Source organism: Rhinopithecus bieti, unplaced genomic scaffold (assembly GCF_001698545.2).
Source record: "Rhinopithecus bieti isolate Rb0 unplaced genomic scaffold, ASM169854v2 scaffold_7212, whole genome shotgun sequence".
NCBI classification, from domain to species: Eukaryota; Metazoa; Chordata; class Mammalia; order Primates; family Cercopithecidae; genus Rhinopithecus; species Rhinopithecus bieti.
This window is the reverse complement of record NW_016806198.1, coordinates 3,355,438-3,373,383: the sequence shown is the minus strand read 5'-3', so window position 1 is coordinate 3,373,383 and position 17,946 is coordinate 3,355,438. Positions and strand designations below refer to the sequence as shown.

Below are 17,946 nucleotides of genomic sequence, written 5' to 3'. Positions count from 1 at the left end.
CTTCCAGGTGAGGCGATGCCTCGCCCTGCTTCAGCTCTCGCTGGTCAGGCTGCAGCAGCTGACCAGCACCGATTGTCCGGCACTCCCTAGTGAGATGACCCCAGTACCTCAGTTGAAAATGCAGAAATCACCGGTCTTCTGTCTCATCTTTTTAAAAGAATTATTATTTCAGTAGGTTTTGGGGGAATAGGGTGTGTTTGGTTACATGGATAAGTTCCTTAGCGGTGATTTCTGAGATTTTGGTGCACCCATCACTTGAGCACTGTTCCCAATGTATGGTCTTTTATCCCTCGTCCCCCCTCCCACCCTTCCCCCCGAGTCCCTATAGTCCATTGTATCATTCTTATGCCTTTAACTTGGCATCTTTTTGACCCTTCTTTCTGGTATATCAAACCACAGCTAGGAAAGGTCCTTCGCTCTTAAGAACTCACATGATTATTTTGGACCCCACTTGGATAATGCAGGATAATCTCCACATCTCAAGATCCTTACCCTTAATCACATCTGCAGGGTCCTTTTTTGCCACGTGAGGTAACATCTTCATAGGGTCCAGGGAGGAGGGAATGGACATTCCTCAGAGGCTGTTATTCTGCCTACCACAGGGCTCCCTCTTTCTTCCTGCTGGTGTTAGGATGAAGGCCAGGTGTAGAGTGGTATAGCTTCAGGTTTATGGTACCTGATTACATGTGAAATTCATTCTGAGGCTTGCGCTCTCCCTCCACCTTCAGGTTTTATGTGGGGCTTACTTGAGGCTGAGGACAGATGTAGGCCTCAGTCTTATCTCTGAAAAGGGGATAAGGTGCTCCTGTACTCTCTGGGCAAGATCAGTCTATTACATGAATACAAAGCTCAGACATTACTTGAAAAATATATATTAGGGGCTGGGTGCAGTGGCTCACGCCTGTAATCCCAGCACTTTGGGAGGCTGAGGCAGAGGCGGGCAGATCACGAGGTCAGGAGATTGAGTCCATCCTGGCTAACAGGGTGAAACCCCGTCTTTACTAAAAATAGAACAAATTAGCTGGACATGGTGGTGGGCACCTGTAGTCCCAGCTACTTGGCAGACTGAGGCAGGAGAATGGCGTGAACCGGGGAGGCGGAGCTTACAGCGACCCGAGATTGCACCACTGCACTCCAGCCTAGGTGACAGAGCAAGACTTCGTCTCAAAAATATATATATATGTTTTGTAATATATAATATATATATATATTAGTTGAGTCATTGGAATAGTATTGTCCTACTAAGGACAATATTAATTTATTCGTTTTTGTTTATTTAATGAGGTTTAGTGAATATCTCACATCTTGACATTCAGCAGGCTAGAGTTATAGTATCAGTTGATGTTTGTCTTGAGCCAGAATCCTCTCTGGCTCTAAGAGGTTTGGCTCATAAAACTGGTTTGGACAATGAGAACACTTGGACACAGGGTGGGGAACATCACACACCGGGGCCTGTCGTGGGGTGGGGGGAGCGGGGAGGGATAGCGATAGTATTAGAAGATATACCTAATGTAAATGACAAGTTAATGGGTGCAGCACATCAACATGGCACATGTAAACATAAGTAACAAACCTGCACGTTGTGCGTATGTACCCTAGAACTTAAAGTATAATAATAAAATTAAAAATAATTTTTAAAAAAGTAAATTTAACCACCCACCCCCCCAGAATGGTTTGGGATGTGATTGTTATTCTTACAGGTCAGTTTTCAAATTTAAATTGATCGTAGAGATAGCTGTAAAACCAAATATGTGTTTTATTTTGCCAGTACCTTATATTGGTTGTAGAGTTGGCTAATACTTTCAGTATTGAATAAATTGAGAACTACTGTTTAATTTCATTTTTCCTCGTACATTAACAACGAATCTAAGTATTAGAATATTTGGGCCTTTTTGCAGTAAGATATTTTCTCTTAGGAAATAATTATCTTTCATTTATATAAGATCAGTAATACTGCAGAGCAGTGAGAATTTTTCATAATGGTATAACTAGTTAAGGTTGGCTTGGTTTTGTATTATACAGTCCATTAAATTCAAGACTCACTTTTAATTAACGTTATAGCCGTCAGTTCCCGAATACCTGTGGTATCAGATTTAACAACTAAATTCAAAATAGTCAGTGGGTCAGTATGGTTATTAGGTAGGGAAAAACTATAGTTTTAATTTTTAAAATTGAAATTCTGAGTTAGCCATTTTTAATTAATAATTTTCAAATTATTACTAGATGAAACTTTTTTTTCTTTTAAATGACTAGAACATAGAAAATAGTCTCTGTTACTTAAGTTTTTGTTCTCTGGAATAGATAACAGGTTGTGTTTTATCTTATTAGCCTCCTGATGTATAACTAGGCCTCTAGTATTGGACAGTTAAAAGAAAAAGAAAAAAAATGCAGCACTTAAGTTTTCTGATTATAAAAGTAATGCATGTTCATTTGAGAAATTTTAGAAAGTACTAAAGAAGGAACAAAAAAACACCATCCATAAACTACCTAGGAGCAATCACAGTTGATACTTTTGGTATATTCAGGTTTATGTCTGATATCTTTTCATGCCACTGTTAATGCAGTTGGACATTTAAATTTGTCCTAACTTTACTATTTTTATTTCATTTTTTATTTTTTTGGAGACAGAATCTCGCTCTGTCACCCAGGCCAGAGTGCAGTGGCGCTATCTGAGCTCACTGCAACCTCGGCTTGGGTTCAAGCGATTCTCCTGCCTCACCCTCCCGAGTAACTGGGATTACAGGTGTGTGCCACCATGCCCAGCTAATTTTTGTATTTGTAGTAGAGATGGGGTTTCACCATATTAGCCAGGCTGGTCCACCCTGACCTCAAGTGATCTACCTGCCTCGGCCTCCCAAAGTGCTAGGATTATAGGCGTGAGCCACTGTAACTGGCCTAGCTTTATTATTTTTAATAATAACTCAATGAATATAAAAGTTTAGAGGCATCTTTGATTATTTTCTTATTTCTCAAAGTGAAATTACTGGGTCAAGGGCATAATTTTCAAACCAATTTGTTTTTTAAGAAAGAGAAATTCCTCCTTTTCCTGGTTTATAAATTCCTTCTATTCCTAGTTTGTTGAATGGTGTTTTTTTTAAAAGCATGAATGGGCATTGGAGTTTGCTAAATGCTTTTTCTGCATCAATTGAGATCCCTAATATGATTTTTATCCTTTATTTTGTTAATGTGGTATGTAGCACATGGATTGGTTTTATTAATATATGTTGAACCTTGCTCAGATCCCAGAGATAAATACCACTTGGTCATGTTGAATAATCCTTTTAATTTACTGTTTCGTTTGGATTGCTAGTATGTTGTTAAGAATTTTTCATCAATATTAATCAGAAATATTGTCTGTAGTTTTTTTCTTATGGTGTCTTTGGCTTTGATATCAGCATAATGCTGGCTTCATAAAGAGTTTGAAAGTGTTCCCTTTTCAGTTTGTTGGAAGCATTTGAGGGGGATTGGTATTCATTCTTTCACTGTTTGGTAGAATTCTTCAGTGAAGTCGTGTATATGGTCCTGGGCTTTTCTTTGTTGGAAAGTTTTTGATTCAATATAATTACAAGTTATACATGTCTGCCCAGATTTTCTTTTTTTATTTTATCATTCTGACTTTTATTATCGATTAATTTGTCTATTCTTAAAAAAACTATGTACTCTCTTGTAAAGTCATCTGTGCTGTTGCATGTAGTCTTCTCTTTGTTATATAGCATTCCATTATGTGAATACCACATTTTGTTTATCCATTGTACTGTCAATGAAATCTGGATTGTTTCTAGTTTTAGACCGTTACGAATAAAGCTGCTATGAACTCTGTTCAGATTTCTATTCATGATTCAGCCTTGGTGGTAGATGGCATATTTCTGGGAATTTATCCATTTTTTCTAGGTTATCTAATTTGTTGGTGTATATTTATTGAGTTGTCTAAAAAAAAAATGCCTTTTTATTTCTGTGATGTCAGTTGTAATTTCTCCCCTTATTTCTGATTTTGAGTCTTCTCTTATTCCTAGTGTAGCTAAAGGTTTGTCAATTTTGTTAGTCTTTTCAAAGAAACAACTCTTAGGTTTTGTTTTGTTTTGTTGTTGTTTTTCCTATTCACTGTTTTATTTCTACTCTAATCATATTTCCTTCCTTCTGCTCTCTGTGGGCTTTGTTCTTTTTCTAGTTCTTTGAGGTGTAAAGTTAGGTTGTTTGAGATATTTTTTTTATTTTATTTTATTTTTTTTTTTTTAGCACACCAGGAATCTTTCTTCATTTTTAATGCAGACATTGACTGAAATAAGATTCCCTGTCAGAACACTTTTGCTGCATCCCATACATTTTGGTATGTTGTGTTTTCGTTTGTCTCAAGATGTTTTCTGATTTCTCTTTTGATGTCTTCCTTGACTCTTTGGTTATTCAACAGTGTGTTTAAATTTCATCTGCTTATGAATTTTCTCGTTTTCCTTCTGATACTGATTTCTGTTTTCATTTCACTGTGATCAGAGAAGATACTTAGTATAATTCAACCTTAAATTTGTTAAAACTTGTTCTGTGACTTGTTAGGTGATCTGTCCTAGAGAACGTTCTCTGTGTACTTGAGAATACTGTGTATTCTGCTGTTATTGTGTGGAATGTTTTGTGTATGTCTGTTAGGTCCATTTGGTCTGTACAGTTGGCCTTCTGTATCTGAAGGTTCCACATCTGTGGATTCAACCAACTGTGGATAAAAATATTTAGAGAATAAAACCATTTACAAATAATAAAAATTAAAAAATATATATAGTATAGCACCTATTTACATCGTATTTACATTGTATTATGCATTATAAGTAATCTAGAGATTATTTAAAGTATAGGGGAGGAGGCACATAGGTTATATGCAAATACTACATCATTTTATATAAGGGACTTAAACATCTGCAGATTTTGATGCTAATATTTGGTGGGGGTTCCTGGAACCGGTCCATCTCCGATAATGAAGGATGACTGTACTGATACACTGTTTAAGTCGATGCTTTCCTTCTTGATTTCTCTTGGATTATCTGTCCATTATTGAAAGTGGGATATTGACATCTCCTGCTGCTATTGCATCTGCTATTTCTCCCTTCAGTTCTATTGATGTTTGCTTAATATATTTGGGTCCTCTGATGTTGGGTATGTATATATTTATAATTGCTATATCTTCCTAATGAATTGACTCTTGTCTCTTGTATTTGACTTAACATGTATTTTATCTAAGTATGGTCACTCATACTCTTTAGGCTGCCATTTGCATGGGATATATTTTTCCATTCTTTCACTTTCAGCTTCTGTTCTTAAATCTGAGGTGAATCTTGCAGACAACATGTAGTTAGATCTTTTTTTTTTTAATCCGTTCAGCCACTCTGTGTATTTCAATTGAGGAGTTTAATCCATTTACGTTTACAGTAGTTACTGATAGAAAAGGGCTTGCTTTCTGTCTTTCTTGTAGTGCTATTGTCCCTCTTTTCCTTTCCTCCTGTTTTTCTCTATGTTTCTTTTCTAATTTATTATTTATTATTTATTTATTTATTTATTTATTTTATTTTTTTAGTGTAGTTGTGCTTTGACTCCCTTAGCATTTTCTTGTGTGAATCCTCACATGTGATTACCGTGGGGCTTATATATGAAAACACCTTACAGTTAAAACAGTCAATCCTAAGCTTATGACAATCTAACTTCAATTGCATATAAAAATTTAACTCCCTCACTCTCCCCTTGTTATTGATGTCACAATTTTATCCTTTTATATTGTATACTCATTGATGTTTTTATAGTTACAGTTTTTTAATACTTTTACATTTTAACTTCCATACCAGAATTAAGTGGTTGTTTTAGTTTATTCATGATGTTTTAAGTAATTTTGTTTTCTTTTGGAAATAATTTATAGAATTTATTAGTTATATACATTTTGTGACAGTTCTAAATTTTATGTTTAAAATCATTTTAAAACCCTTTTAATGATAAACTTCTATGTAAGTTGAATAAATCTAACATTTTTTCTTGTTTAAACAGAATTCTGAGACTTACAGTTGGTCATATAGAACAGTACCTTGAACTTAGAGTTTCCTGAAGAATCAGTTTAAAAGATCCAAAGAGTACAAAAGGTAAAGAAAGGTGCATCTTAGAATGCATCATAAAATGATATTTTTCCAGAAAAATAAAAGAAATCCATGAACTATTTTGACACACTAATTTAAGGAAAGTTTAATTAAAAAAAAAATTTTATGTGTGTTAATTTACCACCAAATGTAGTACCGGCTATGTTCCGATAATTACTTTAGATACTGGGGATTCAGTGATGAACAAGACAGAAGCTATCCCTGCTGTCGTGAAAACTGCCTTCTAGAGGAAGACAAGTAATACACAAGTGAGAAATTTGTGGTTTGTACTGTGCAGAGAATTAAAATGGATAGTGTAAGGTTGGGCACAGTGGCTTGTGCCTGTAATCTTAGCAGTTTGGGAGGCTAAGGTGGGAGGATTGCGTGAGCCTAGAAGTTTGATACCAGCCTGGGCAACATAGTAAGACCCCGTCTCCACCAAAAATTTAGAAATTAGCTGGGCATAATGGTGTATGCCTGTGATCCCAGCTACTTGGGAGGCTGAGGCAGGAGGGCTTGAGCCTAGGAGGTTGAGGCTACAGTGAGCTGTGGTTGCACCACTGCATCCAGCCTGGGAGACAGAGTGAGACCTTGTCTTACACATACAAAAAAAGGATAATGTGGTAGAGACTGGTGACTGCTTTCATTAGGCAGTCAGAGATAGCCTAATTGAAAAAGAGGAATTTTAGTTGAGATCTGAATGGCAAAAGGAGCCAGCTGTGTGAAGATCTGAGAGAATAGCTTTATAGGTAGTGAGAATAAGAAAGATAGTGAAATGTTTGAGGAACATAAAGAGCGTAATGTGACTGGAATATAGTAAATGATGGAGAGAGTATATGGAGATCAGGTTGGGGAAAAAAACCTGGGAGTCAAATGCCCATCAGTGACAGACTAGATTAAGAAAATGTGGCACATATACACCATGGAATACTATGCAGCCATAAAAAAGGATACTTTCATGTCCTTTGTAGGAACATGGATGAAGCTGGAAACCATCATTCTTCACAAACTATTGCAAGGACAGAAAACCAAACACTGCGTGTTCTCACTCATAGGTGGGAATTGAAAAGTGAGAACACTTGGACACAGGGTAGGGAACATCACACAGCAGGGCCTGTCATGGGGTTGGAGGAGTGGGGAGGGATAGCATTAGGAGATACACCTAATGTAAATGATGAGTTAATGGGTGCAGCACACCAACATGGCACATGTATACCTGTGTAACAAACCTCCACGTTGTGCACATGTACCCTAGAACTTAAAAGTATAATAAAAACAAAACAAAATAAAAACCTGGGAGAGAAGCAAATTTACAGAAGAACGTTAAGTGTTGTAAGTATATGGCATTTTGGACACCTTTAAAATCTGTAGAAATGTCTAAAAAGCAGTTGGATATCTGACTGCATTTGACAGTGTATTCTAGGGGTGTGGATTTGGGAGTCACTGGTATGTAGAAGTGCGATTTATCTAGGAAGTGTATACAGATTGAGAAGGATTCAGCCCTGGCACATGCCAGTATTAATTAGAGGAGAAGGAGCAGCCAGCAAGATGAGTAGAAAAGCAGGAGAATATTCTGTCACTGGAACCAAGAAAAGAAAGTACTTAATAAATGCAGAAGTGGTCATCTACATCACGTATTACTTAATGGTCAAATAGAGAATAAACAGCCATTATTAGACTTGGCAATATGGAGATTTTGGATACTAAGAGTGAGCAATTTGAGTGGAGTGGTAGAGATGAAAGCCTAATTAAGAGTGATGAAGAAAGAATATGGGAAACTGCTGGTTAGAGGTGGCAAACAATACAATTAAATTTTATTTTCTCTTGAGACCTCACTGAAGCTAAAGTAAAAAGAGTCTTACAAAAAACATTAACTTCACAGGACAGAGAGATTGGAGAAGAAACAATAGCAACAAAATTTGGGACTGAAAAGCAAGAGGGAGCGAGGGAGCATAGTAACTTTCTTGCAAATCCCAGGATCCTAAGCCCACTGTGGGAAAGCTGAGAAACAAAACTTCTTGACACTATAGAACCTCTATAATTTTCTTGAATTGAAAACACTGTTTCTGGAAATATGAGTTATGGTGGAACTAAAACAGGATAATTTGTGCAAATCTATTTAAGACGTGATTATATTCCATGGGTCCTTTTCTTAGCTTTGGAACCAAGGCAGCCACCTTTTTCCTATCTTAGCAGAAGTCAGGAGATTTATTCCCTAGTAAGAATAAAATAAAGGAGCCACAAACATGGCTGAGAATGGGGTAACATGTTAAAATGGAAGGATTAAGAACCCAGGGTACCAGGTTTTTATACTCTTCAGGCAAGAGTTGAGAAGATAAATAATTCTTTTCTCTGAATTATAATCATCTTAAAAGAAAAGATCTAAAGATTCTGACATTGAGAATTCCCCAAATCAATATTTCAACCTGATAACCCTACAATAAAGTTAACAGTCAGCAAGCTGTATCACACAGAGCTTCAGTTTTTTTAGTGCTTACCCTTAAATATGAGTTCATGCTCAGAGATCAGTAGACATCTGAGGAAAAACCTCTTATGTGCAAGATAAAGGCCAAACCAAAAGGTAAAACACCAAGTTAGGGGAAATGGAGAGCAGTTAGGCAGGTGAAAATTAAACACAAACCTTAGATAAAGTTAAGAGGGATGCTATATCCATGAAATATGAACGAGAAACAGTAAGAAATGAAATTAGAAATGAAAAACTCATTGGAAGGGTTGAAAAATAAAGTGATCTATTGAAAGTAGAGCAGAAAGCCAAAGTGATGGAAAATTATGATAGAGAAAAAATAAGAAAATTACAACTGTCCAGGATCTCCAATATTCAAATAAGTGCTCCAGAAGGAGAGAGAGGAGATAGAGGAGAAAAACAAAGAATAGAGAACGACTCAAGAAAACTCTCCAGAATTAGTTACCAGTTAGGAAAAGCCTGTTGAGTGACCAGTACAGATACAAAAACAAGCCAAAACAGGGCACATCACTGTTCAACTTTAGGAAACAAGGGAACTTCCAGAGTGAAATAAATAGCAGGTCGCATTATTTTACTGATAAAGGATGTAATCCTTTATCAGTAATCAGAATGGCTTTGCACTTCTTGACACCACACTGGAAGCTAGAAGATAGTGAAGACTTCAGTATTCAGAGGGAAAAGTGATTTTCAACCAGGTATTCAGTATCCAACTAAACTATTGATTAAGGATAGACTAATGACAGTTTTAGACTTTTGAAGTCTTAAAAAAATTTACCTGTCATGTCCCCTTTCTTAGGCAGTTACTGGAGGAATTACTCAACAAAAATAAAGAAGTAAACTAAAAAAGGTGAAGGCATAGGATACAAGTTAACAGGGAATATGACCTAACTAGAGACCCAGGGAATCACCAGGATGATGATGAATAATGGTCACAAGAAGGCAGCTGGTCCTCAGGTTAGTAGATAGTTTCCAGTCCCAGTAGAAACAGGTTGGGAGATTTCTAGTGATACCACTGTGAGAAGGTGAAATTGGTAGAATGTGTAATGTGTTTGAAGAAATAGTAGATTTAGACAGGGAAGAATTTGTAGCTAAGTTGGTAGTAAGTATAAACAAAACTAGGTAAACAACAAAACGGTAACTCTAGGAAAAACTCAAAAGGAAAAGTAATTATAGTATACTCTATGGCTCAGCTCTGAATTGGCATTTACAGAGTCAAAATGATGTTAACTCCAAATATAACCACCTAACCAAAATTACGATACTGAGAAATTGGGGAAGTGTGCATGTGTATGAATAAAATAGTAATGTGATGCATGCTGAGCTGGGAAGTCATATCACCAGATAACTCTAATCTCAAGTTGCTTAAGTAAAGGAGCATTCGATTCCTAGCTGTAACTTGATCCTTTATAATTGGGGAACTTTGTTTTTTGGAATTTTTAATTTTAATTTGAATTTATGTGGGTACCTAGTATATATATTTATAAGGTACATGAGATTTTTTGATAAAGACATGCAGTATGTAACAATCACATCATGTAAAATGGGATATCCCCTCAAGCATTTATCCTTTGTGTTACAAACAATCCAGTTACATTATTTTCGTTATTTTAAATGTAACTGGTGAATTTTGGATTCCAGTAACTGCAACCGAGCCTTTTAAAGACATTGCCTATCATTGTGGTCTAATCATGTCGAACTTAAAAAATAATGAAATTTATTCTATATTAGATTATATGTTTGACATTCCACTTCAGCTTGTGTAGGGAAGTGGCATGGCATCTGTATCCTTAGACTGCACACCATGGACGAGTGTGACTCTAGCTAGTCTCTTTCTGAATTGAAAGCATGGGACCTGCAGTAGTCTGCAAACAAAATAGTTTGGCTGTTCCACCTTACCAGTTTGTCGCTAAAGTTAATTTGACACCATTTTAAAAAGTTTAGGGAAATCTTCTAACATTTATTTTAGGGTACATGTCCAGCCTATTTTACTTATTCCTTTCCCTTTCGTGTAAGTAAAGTGTGTCTGTCAATTGACTGAAAAGATGAAGATCTTGTGCTCGACTGTTAAGAGATATATCTGAACGGTCACGGTGGCTCAAGCCTGTAATCCCAGCACTTTGGGAGGCTGAGGCGGGCAGATCACCAGAGTTCAGGAGTTCGAGACCAACCTGACCAATATGGTGAAACCTCATTTCTACTAAAAATACAAAAATTAGCTGGCTTTTGGTGGTGTGTGCCTCTAATCCCAGCTACTGAGGAGGCTGAGGCAGGATAATCGCTTGAACCTGGGAGGCGGAGGTTGCAATGAGCTGACATCGCGCCACTGCACTCCGGCCTGGACCACAGAGGGAGACCCTGTCTCAAAAAAAGAGAGATTTTACGTTCTATTAGCTAGACAAATAATTTTTAGAAGAATATTGTTAACAACAGTAGTTAAACAGCCTAATGAAGCATCAGCCTGTATCTTCTAAACTGTATTAGATTCACCCTTTTCGCAGTCAGCAAGGCTCTTCCTGTAGTATAACCCTTAATTCTTGGCGTTGCCAGTTCCCCGCCCCCGCCGTCCGCCCTTTTTTTGGTAGTTTGTCTTATTTTCTACCTTTTGATAATTAAGCCATACTGATGATGGCTTACTGGGTGCCTTAAAAGGCTCAGATCTGGCCTTTTAAACTTTTTACTGTTAACAATTCTTTTTTAATTCACTGAAATTTGCCCTGTTACTTTTTTACTATTCTTGTTCTAGTGATAGAATCGGCCTCAGTTTTTACCATGAAGATAAATATGTCTGTTGGACCAGAGGGATGTACTTAGGTGGTCTTTAAATTCTCTTCTACCTCTAAAATTCTGTAGTTCTGTGTTCCATCTGCTGATACTACCTCAGACACTTGAAATCACAACATTTCATTCTGGCGTTAGTTCTTTTTATTTTATTATTTCTATCTTTGACTCTGCCACTCATTTTCTTTTAAAAACTCTTAGTCCTGGGTATGGTAGCGAGTACCTGTAATCCCAGCTAGTCAGGAGGCTGAAGTGGCAGGATTGCTTGAGCCCAGGATTTCAAGGCAGCAGTGAGCTATGATCATGCCACAGCACTCCAGCCTGGGCAACAGAGTAAGACCCCATCTCAAAAACAAAAAGAAAAAAAAATATTCTCAGCCTCTCACAGTTCTTCTTCTGCAGCCGTAACCATACAGGCAATGCAGCAGTGTTACCAGGGTTATTCTCCTTTCCTCTCATGAAGGTGCATTTAAAAACAGTGACCGAATGTTTAGAATCTCATGTTCTTGTAATATCTTTAATCTTCTTTGGTTTAGAAATGCTCCCATGTGCATTTCCTTTGAATGTTGAACATTTTGTTGATGCTCAAAAGCTTTCAGATTTTGGAGCATTTTGCTATTCAGGTTTTCAGATTAGGGATACTCAACCTGTAGAATATAGAGAGACAAATTTTAGGCTTGTGATCCAGCTTGAAAGCAGTAAGTTTTACTTCCTTCAATTTGGTATGAGACTATAGTAAGACTGTCCTGTATTTGACTTGCCTTTGCCAGTTTACCACTTGTATTCTCACTTTATGGTCTCATAATTAAAACTTTAAATTGTAACATGCCAGGTTTTTCATAAGGAAAATGCTAAACCTCCTAATTTCTCAAATACGATATTCTTTTGTCTCACTAAGGCCTGTGCCTTTAAAATTGCCATTCCTGTAGCTTAAAATTCTTTCACCTATTACCTGTTTCTGTCCTTCAGCTTGTTGCTTCTCAAACTTAAGTGGTCATACATTATCACATGGAGCCCTTGTGAAAATGTAGATTCTGGTTGTTAAGGCTGGGATAGGGCCCAAGATTTTGCCTTTGAAAACAAGCTCTCAGAGGATGGTGATGCTGCCCATCCCTGTACCATATTTGCATTAAAAAGAATCTTGACTCCTGACAGACTTACTGTCATGAAGAATATTTCCTCGTGTCCCCCCTCTAATTGCCATGGGTACACATAATTGTTCCTTGCCCAGTGGTAGCATTACACAGTATATACCTTCATTATACCTCTTACTATAATTATTTAGATATCTATCTTCCTGCTCAATTGCAGTTTTTCCTACAGGAAATGTGTCTTTCACTGTTGTGTACTCAAAGCCTGCTGTACTGTTTAGCAGAAAATAGGCTTTCAACAAATGTGTTTTTTTTTTTTTTTTTTTTTTTTTTTTTTTTTTGGATGGAGTCCCTCGCTCTATCCCCAGGCCTGGAGTGCAGTGGCCGGATCTCAGCTCACTGGCAAGCTCCGCCTCCCGGGTTTTACACCATTCTCCTGCCTCACCTCCCGAGTAGCTGGGACTACAGGCGCCTGCCACCTCGCCCGCTGGTTTTTTGTATTCTTTTTTAACGTAGAGACCGGGGTTTCACGGTGTTAGCCAGGATGGTCCTCGATCTCCTGATCTCGTGATCCACCCAGTCTCGGCCTCCCAAAGTGCCTGGGATTACAGGCTTGAGCCACTGCGCCCGGCCTCAAAAAATGTTTATTGCTGAATAGATGGTGTTGTTACAGAGTATTTGTAGTTATATAGTCAAATATATACTGAATATTGAGAATGTCTGTTTTATTTTGATTGGTAGTAAAGAGAAAGTTAATACGAGCCTGAATTACTTTTTTTCTTGTAGTTGTTTTTTAGGAGGGGAGAAAAAGCCTCAAATGTACCTCAGCCATAGGTATTTGCTTGAAAATAATGTTCTAGTCTTCAGTACAAACAAAATGTTTTGAAGTCTCTGTGATAACATATAGTATTTCTCAGGATAACTTTGTGGAAATAAGATTTTTAGAAAACTAATGACCATTTATTTTTCTCTTCACATAAGGAGAAGTACAAATGTCTACTACAAGACGAAAACGTAGTATGTTATGTTGTTTACCGTAAGCTGTAGTAAAATGAGCTCGATTGTTGACAGGTATGTTTTTGAAGACTCTTATTTTAAGTTATATATAGTTATTTTAAAATGCACTGTTAAAATGATGGTCTATATGAAATTGATAGAAGCAGTTTTATGCCTAAACATAATTACTGTTGCATTCAGTTTCTGTATTAAACAAATATAGTGTAAAAAAGTAAGTAAGGTATATCAATATTTTTCTAGAGCCAAAGTCAGAAACATATGGCTTGTGTGTTTTAAATGAGTCCTGACCTGTAATTTTGAGTGATTTGGTCATAGCTGCTCTGAAGGAAATTCTGACAGTTGCAGATGTTTCCTTGGAACCGTCTAGAGTCCTTTTTCTTCTAATCTAACTTCATCCCTTCAAGCATCTTAGCATTTGTGACTGATAAGAGGTAACTATAATTAGGATTTCATTAGTTAAAATTGTAATCTTTACATCTTACTCTTGGGAAAAGGGTAACTCTCCATATTCCTTTGATTTTAATACTTGAAATTTTTGGAGGAGGGTAGAAGGGGGCAGAGAGGGTTAAAAAAACTATTGGGTACTGTGGTCACTACTTAGGTGGTAATATCATTGGTACACGAAACCTCAGCGACACGCAGTCTACCCATGTGAAAAACCTGCACATATACCCCGGAACTTAAAGTAAAAGTAGAAAAGAAAAGACTTTAAGTTGTCTTTGTTTTTTACATTTTAGCATCTCTTATCATAATTTAATTGGTAGCACTCTTTTTTTCTTTCTTAAGGGCACATAAAATAGTGGTGATCTTAATAGTCAATAATATCTTAAATTTGATATAATCCAATAACATTTTTAAAGCATTTACTCTTTGACAGCAAATGTACAGAATACTTTTTTATATGTTATTTAACCTCAATAATTACATAAGATTTTACAGATAAGAAAACTGTAGGTCTGAGAGGTTAAATAATTGTTTAAAGTCACATAGCTAGTAAGATATCTGGAATTTTTACTTGTGTTGGTTTGGACATTAAAGTTGTTATGCTTTTATTGCACTGTTCTGGGTGCTCCATCCATTGGGGATTCTTGAAGAGTTTTGCACATAGACTTGTACACAGAAGTGACTTTTGACATCTGGGGACAACTTTTCTCCCTTTCTATGAGCTAAATAGTAAAGATATATACTACACCAGAACTTAAGGTCTGAGGAGCCAGAAACTTCCTTAAAGAGGCCTGCCTGCCCCATGGCCATAGCTTTGAACTGTGCCATAGTTACAGGTGGAATTAATGATAGTCTTTTCCTTGGAAAGGATATTTCTTCACTGCCTTTGACAGATAAAATATGAATTTGGCATTATGCTTTTCCCATTCTAGATAGTATGACATCTAGGGATGACATTAGTGTTTTCAGACATAAAGCAGTGATTATTAATATGGGTTCCTTATCTCTGAATGTCATGAAAGTTAGGAACTCTGTCCTCAGAAAATTCATGTACATACAAAAATTTTTAATAAATTTCAGGGCATACATGGAATCCCCAAAGTTCATACATACACCTCCACCATGATACAAGTGTTACAGGTGATCTCAATAGTGACCCCATTTTATAGCACATAGGCCTTTATAGGCCATAGAAAGGTGTGGCTAAAGGAGTGAATAGTGAATTTATATAAAACCTCATAAATCAGCAGAGACTTTAATATTGCTCCTAGGGTTGAGTTAGCCACCAGTGCGCTTGATTTTATTTTTTAGGAATGGTCTTTCCTTACATCTTCCCATAGCCAGCCCCTTATTGTCACTTAGATCCTAGCTCACCATGTCCCCCACTAACCACTCAGACTCTAGTAACTAAAACATTACCCCTTTAAAAAAAATTAAAACTCATCACCCATTTTTATACTTGTTTCTATCTACTGGAAAATAAGGATGGATATGGCAGCTCACACCTGTAATCACACTTTGGGAGGCTGAGGTGGGAAGGTCATTTGAGCCCAGGAATTTAGGACCAGCCTGGTCAACATAGCAAGACCCTGTCTCTACAAAAATTTTTAAAAACTAGCCGGTCATGGTGGCATGTACCTGTGGTCCCAGCTACTCAGGAGGCTGAGGCAGGAGAACTTCTTAAACCCAGGAGGCTGAGGCTGCAGTGAGTCATGTTCATGCAACTGCACTCTAGCCTGGGCAGCAGAGTAAGACACTGTCTCCAGAAAGAAAAAAAAAAGGAAAAAGTGTAGGAAAGCAGCTAAATGTCTTGTTCGTTGTTTACTAAACATGTTCAGAACAGAGCACGTGAGTGCTAATACATAGTTGCCAAATGAATTAGTAAATGAATGAAATGTGTTAATATAAGTTAATGCATTAGATTTTGATGTTTATGAGTAATTTGTGGTTTTATAAAGTAAATAAGAAATTTAAATTACGCTGTTACAGTTAACAAAAATAATTTTATATAATGGCAAACACCGACTTTCTGTAAGTTTTACTGATTACTAAAAGTTTGAAACAAGATATTTAAACTGGTTAAATTCTTGTTTAGCATAATGTGTTCATAATATAGCTAAGTATAAATACTTTTACAATTTATATATATAATAAACTTAAAAATATAATTATTACTGAATTTTGATTTTCGAATGTTTACTAGGAAATAGGTTAGTAGTTTGAATTTTATAATCCATTAACTTTACAAAAATTCTAGGGTGTAACTGAATTGATTTACATGTCATTTTAGTATTGCTGTGGCTTAGCGAGTCTGCTCTTATTTTCTCTATCTGCTTTCTTTTAGAGATGACAGTAGTATTTTTGATGGGTTGGTGGAAGAAGATGACAAGGACAAAGCAAAAAGGTAGTTTGATTAGAGATGTAAAATAGTAAATAAGTGAATAATAAATATAATGGTAAATAAATAGTGAATTAATGATTTCCAAAAGCTATCTGCTTTAGGAGTTTAGATATATTAGGAAGGTGGAAGAACTTAGAATATTGGTATGTAGTTTATAAATTAAATATCTTCTGACCTTTTGGAAAAGTATTATGCTTTGCTTAAACAGAAACTGAATTAGAAAATCTGACTTCCCAAAGCAGATAATTACAGGTATCATAAAATGATTGTTTTATAAATAATCAAGTTTATTTTTCTCAATAGCTCTTTGTTTACTGGTTACTGCTTCACATAGAATAGCAGTCATTATTCATTTAGCACATGTATTTATAATAACCATATAAGTTAACAGTCATTGGAAGTATTAGATTAAATAAAACCTGTGATTTGAATGCAGTTTTTCTTATTGGCATTTGTCGTAAAAACATGTATGTCAAATGCATGATTTGTAAAATTTTCTTTAATAATAAACTAAGCTGAAAAATTATTGCAAATTAACTGTATATTGTTGGTAACCTGGGAGATACTTGTTACCATCTATGTTGATAGAAGTACGTGCTGTGTCATGTCTCAGTTAACATTGTATTAAACTACTTGTGTAATTAAATGGATTGTTTGAAAATGCATGTTTTCATTTCATCAGAGTATCTAGAAACAAATCTGAAAAGAAACGTAGAGATCAATTTAATGTTCTCATTAAAGAACTGGGATCCATGCTTCCTGGTAATGCTAGAAAGATGGACAAATCCACTGTTCTGCAGAAGAGCATTGATTTTTTACGAAAACATAAAGGTAAATTTTTAACTTTGTATGATGGAACAGACTCTCAAAGCATTAGTTAGAATCTTGGCAGAGATGCTTAAGATTGGATGCTTCCTTGGCTTTTTTAAGAGAGAGAAATCAATTGCATTTTAAAAGATTTCCTAATATGTTCATTCTTTCATTCAACAAACATTTATTCCATGCCGACTACATGATAAATCCTCATGATGCAGGGTAACAGTCCTGAATTTCAAGTCAAGCCAGGGCAGACAAACATGTAAGCACATAATTACAAATATGAGTAGTGCTTGTAAACTGCAGCAAAACACAGGAAAGAGTATATCAGGGAGACTTTAAAATAGTTGATTTTCAACTGAGTCTTTTAGATTAAGGAAGACAGCATGTCACACAAAGGGAATATGTGCAAAAGCAGAGAAGCAGGGAGACTTCATTGTCACTGAAGCATGTTTGTGTTGGAAAATTATGGGTGTATTTGAAAGAAAGGAAAAAGCTAGATAATATAAAGTTCTTATATGCCATTTTAAAAGGTTTTTTCAATGTATATCTAGTAAATCAACACTATAAAATAAAGTATTTGTTAATAGAAGAAAATCATCTTGACAAATGAGTCATGAAAAGAAAATTTAAAGAATATTAAGTATTTTGGTAACAGATAATAGATTAAAAAAAAAAAAAAACCTGTAGAAGGAAATTTCCTTTTTCAAATGCGAATGAAACTGTAAAACTCAGGACAGTTAGTAATTAGTGCCTCTGTTTTACTTCTGCCTAGCTCAGTTGGTAATGCCTTACCAGACTGGTTTATGT

General features: G+C 36.0%; 1 protein-coding gene across 6 annotated transcripts in view; it reads left to right on the top strand.

The window, feature by feature from the left end:
• The window catches only part of CLOCK (clock circadian regulator), a 123,840-nt gene that overhangs the window by 53,598 nt on the left and 52,296 nt on the right, over positions 1-17,946 (top strand). For 4 of the 6 annotated variants that reach the window (XM_017875110.1, XM_017875111.1, XM_017875112.1 and 1 more), the window contains 4 exons: positions 6,019-6,110; positions 13,440-13,529; positions 16,264-16,323; positions 17,003-17,151. In XM_017875110.1, coding sequence (XP_017730599.1) covers positions 13,483-13,529; positions 16,264-16,323; positions 17,003-17,151 — 256 coding nt within the window. In that variant the 5' untranslated portion in view covers positions 6,019-6,110; positions 13,440-13,482. Of the gene's footprint in view, positions 1-6,018; positions 6,111-9,354; positions 9,544-13,439; positions 13,530-16,263; positions 16,324-17,002; positions 17,152-17,946 lie in introns of those variants that run through there. The other 2 variants (XM_017875115.1, XM_017875113.1) reach the window with 2 other exon arrangements.